The following is a 1,973-nucleotide window of genomic DNA, read 5'->3' as shown; positions in this document are numbered from 1 at the left end:
GTATATATATTAAAGAAATGAACAATCTGTGAAGTGAAACTTATACCAAACATCAATATATAAAGAGTATAAGAACTAACAACTTGTAGCAAATGAATAAATTAAATGATAATATTAGTAAACCAAAATAGAGAAAACAACATTAAAATCTTTTATTCATCATGATATCAAGAAAGAAATGATTAAATGAGTAACACAAACCAAGACAAAAAGCATGATAGATAGCTCGGTTTTCTTATTGCACAAACATATTTAAAATCTTTTAACAAGCCACCACGTACGACAAGTTCTTATAATTCAGTTCCTTCATGCCTCACACCCGTAGTTGGGTTCTCGCCTGAGATTAAATCCATCTGGTGTCATAGAAAGTCCAGTGCCAGTGCTACACCCATCCAGTGCTAGTGCTTGCTCCATCATCACAAGATTCTGAGCCTGTGTGGCGATGTTTCTCTTAAGGTCCTCCATTCCTGTTTTCAAAAGATCAAGTTGTTCAAATCGAAGATCATCAACCGGAGTCTCCCACCAGAACATGTCTTGTCGTTGCTTGCTTAGTTTTACGAGCTCCTCCCCTTGTTTTTTCTGCTCCTCACAATAATCAAGCAACTCAGAGAGTTCCGTGTTCAGTAGGCGAACCCTAGCACTGCTAAGAGCTTGTACGAGTTGAAGCATGGTCAAATTCGTTGGACTGGAATTTTGAGCAGTGAGGAACTTCTCAAGGATTTGTTCAACATTGGGATATCCAAATGAGAACACTTTCTTCCCAGGTGAGAAGACGATGATTGCAATCTCTACACCACAGAGGGTGCTAAGATCACTCGCTTTCTTGAATAACCCAGAACGCCTCTTGGAGAATGTAACCTTGAGATTACTTTCCTTGCTCATTTTTGCCATAACAATCTTTTGGCGACCCTTGCTCTTTGTTGCCATGTTTCTCTAGCCTCTTTAGTTGATACAATGAAATAGAACAGCAGATTATAAAGGGATGCTACCCCTTGGGTAGGTTCACTATTGGAAAAAGCGAGAAAATATTGGTGTGTGGAATATTTCATTCTATGAGCATTTACAAACTTGCATTGCCGGATCATATGATAATCTTTTAAATGGAAAAAACATATTAATTCATGGAATTTTCTCGTAACATTAGTATATATTAGGGATCCTTTATTCCTCGTTGGTGTACCATTGGGTTATTACAGTTGTTTTGGTATTCAACCAGAATAAATGACTCCTTTTTCCAAAATAGGCCATCCTTATAATTCCTTTTTTGTTTAATTTTTTTAAAAGTAAAAAACATATCATTGGTCTATTTACTCAAAGTGTGTATATATTCGAAGAAAAAGTCAATTTGAACACCAATAAAAACAATACAAAACCCAAAATCTATCATATATTCCTAAAATTAGGCACTAAACTTCTTTTGACGAAATCTGTAAAGTCTTGAATATTTTCCCAAAAGAACTAAATGGTATATTTTAGTTTATTGTTTTTGAACACGTTAATTAATATATTTATCAATATTATAAAATGTTTATTTTATCACCGTTTATTATGAATATATTGAATTCAGTTCAAGTAGTGGGAATATTAGTCCAAAATGACACACCATAATTCTGAACTAAGAATATATAATATTTTCTCAAATTACTTTTAGTTTTAAAAATTGTAGAAAAATTTAACTTAGGTAAGAATATGTTATTCATCTCGTGGAAATAATTTTTATTTTTCCTGCTTTTGCGTCCGGATTTATTTTTTAAATATTACACTTAGAGGTCCATGGTAATTTTAGTGTCACAAATACACTTATCTATCATAGTGAAAAAAATTATTTTTATAACAGGCACATTTTATTGTTAGGGAATTTTTTTTGTAATATAATTAAAAAACTACATATCAAATAATGGGCTTTATCTATAAAGATATGCTCAGAATAGTAATCTACATGTATGACCAGGTACTGGTGAAGTAACTTTTTA

The 1,973-nt window shown here is 32.5% G+C and overlaps 1 protein-coding gene across 1 annotated transcript; it reads right to left on the bottom strand.

Moving 5' to 3' along the window:
• Positions 1-306: 306 nt before the first annotated feature.
• LOC108204013 (agamous-like MADS-box protein AGL62) lies at positions 307-927 on the bottom strand. Its single transcript, XM_017373261.2, has one exon. The coding sequence runs from the start codon at positions 925-927 to the stop codon at positions 307-309; it is 621 nt and encodes a 206-aa protein (XP_017228750.2).
• Between the last annotated feature and the right edge of the window lie 1,046 nt (positions 928-1,973).

This window comes from Daucus carota, chromosome 9 (assembly GCF_001625215.2).
Source record: "Daucus carota subsp. sativus chromosome 9, DH1 v3.0, whole genome shotgun sequence".
NCBI classification, from domain to species: domain Eukaryota; kingdom Viridiplantae; phylum Streptophyta; class Magnoliopsida; order Apiales; family Apiaceae; genus Daucus; species Daucus carota.
The sequence above is the reverse complement of the archived record's forward strand: the minus strand, read 5'-3'. Positions and strand labels throughout refer to the sequence as shown.

Bases quoted from the DNA above. Each gene is read 5' to 3' on its own strand.
- LOC108204013 (XM_017373261.2), bottom strand. From the start codon at position 927: ATGGCAACAAAGAGCAAGGGTCGCCAAAAGATTGTTATGGCAAAAATG.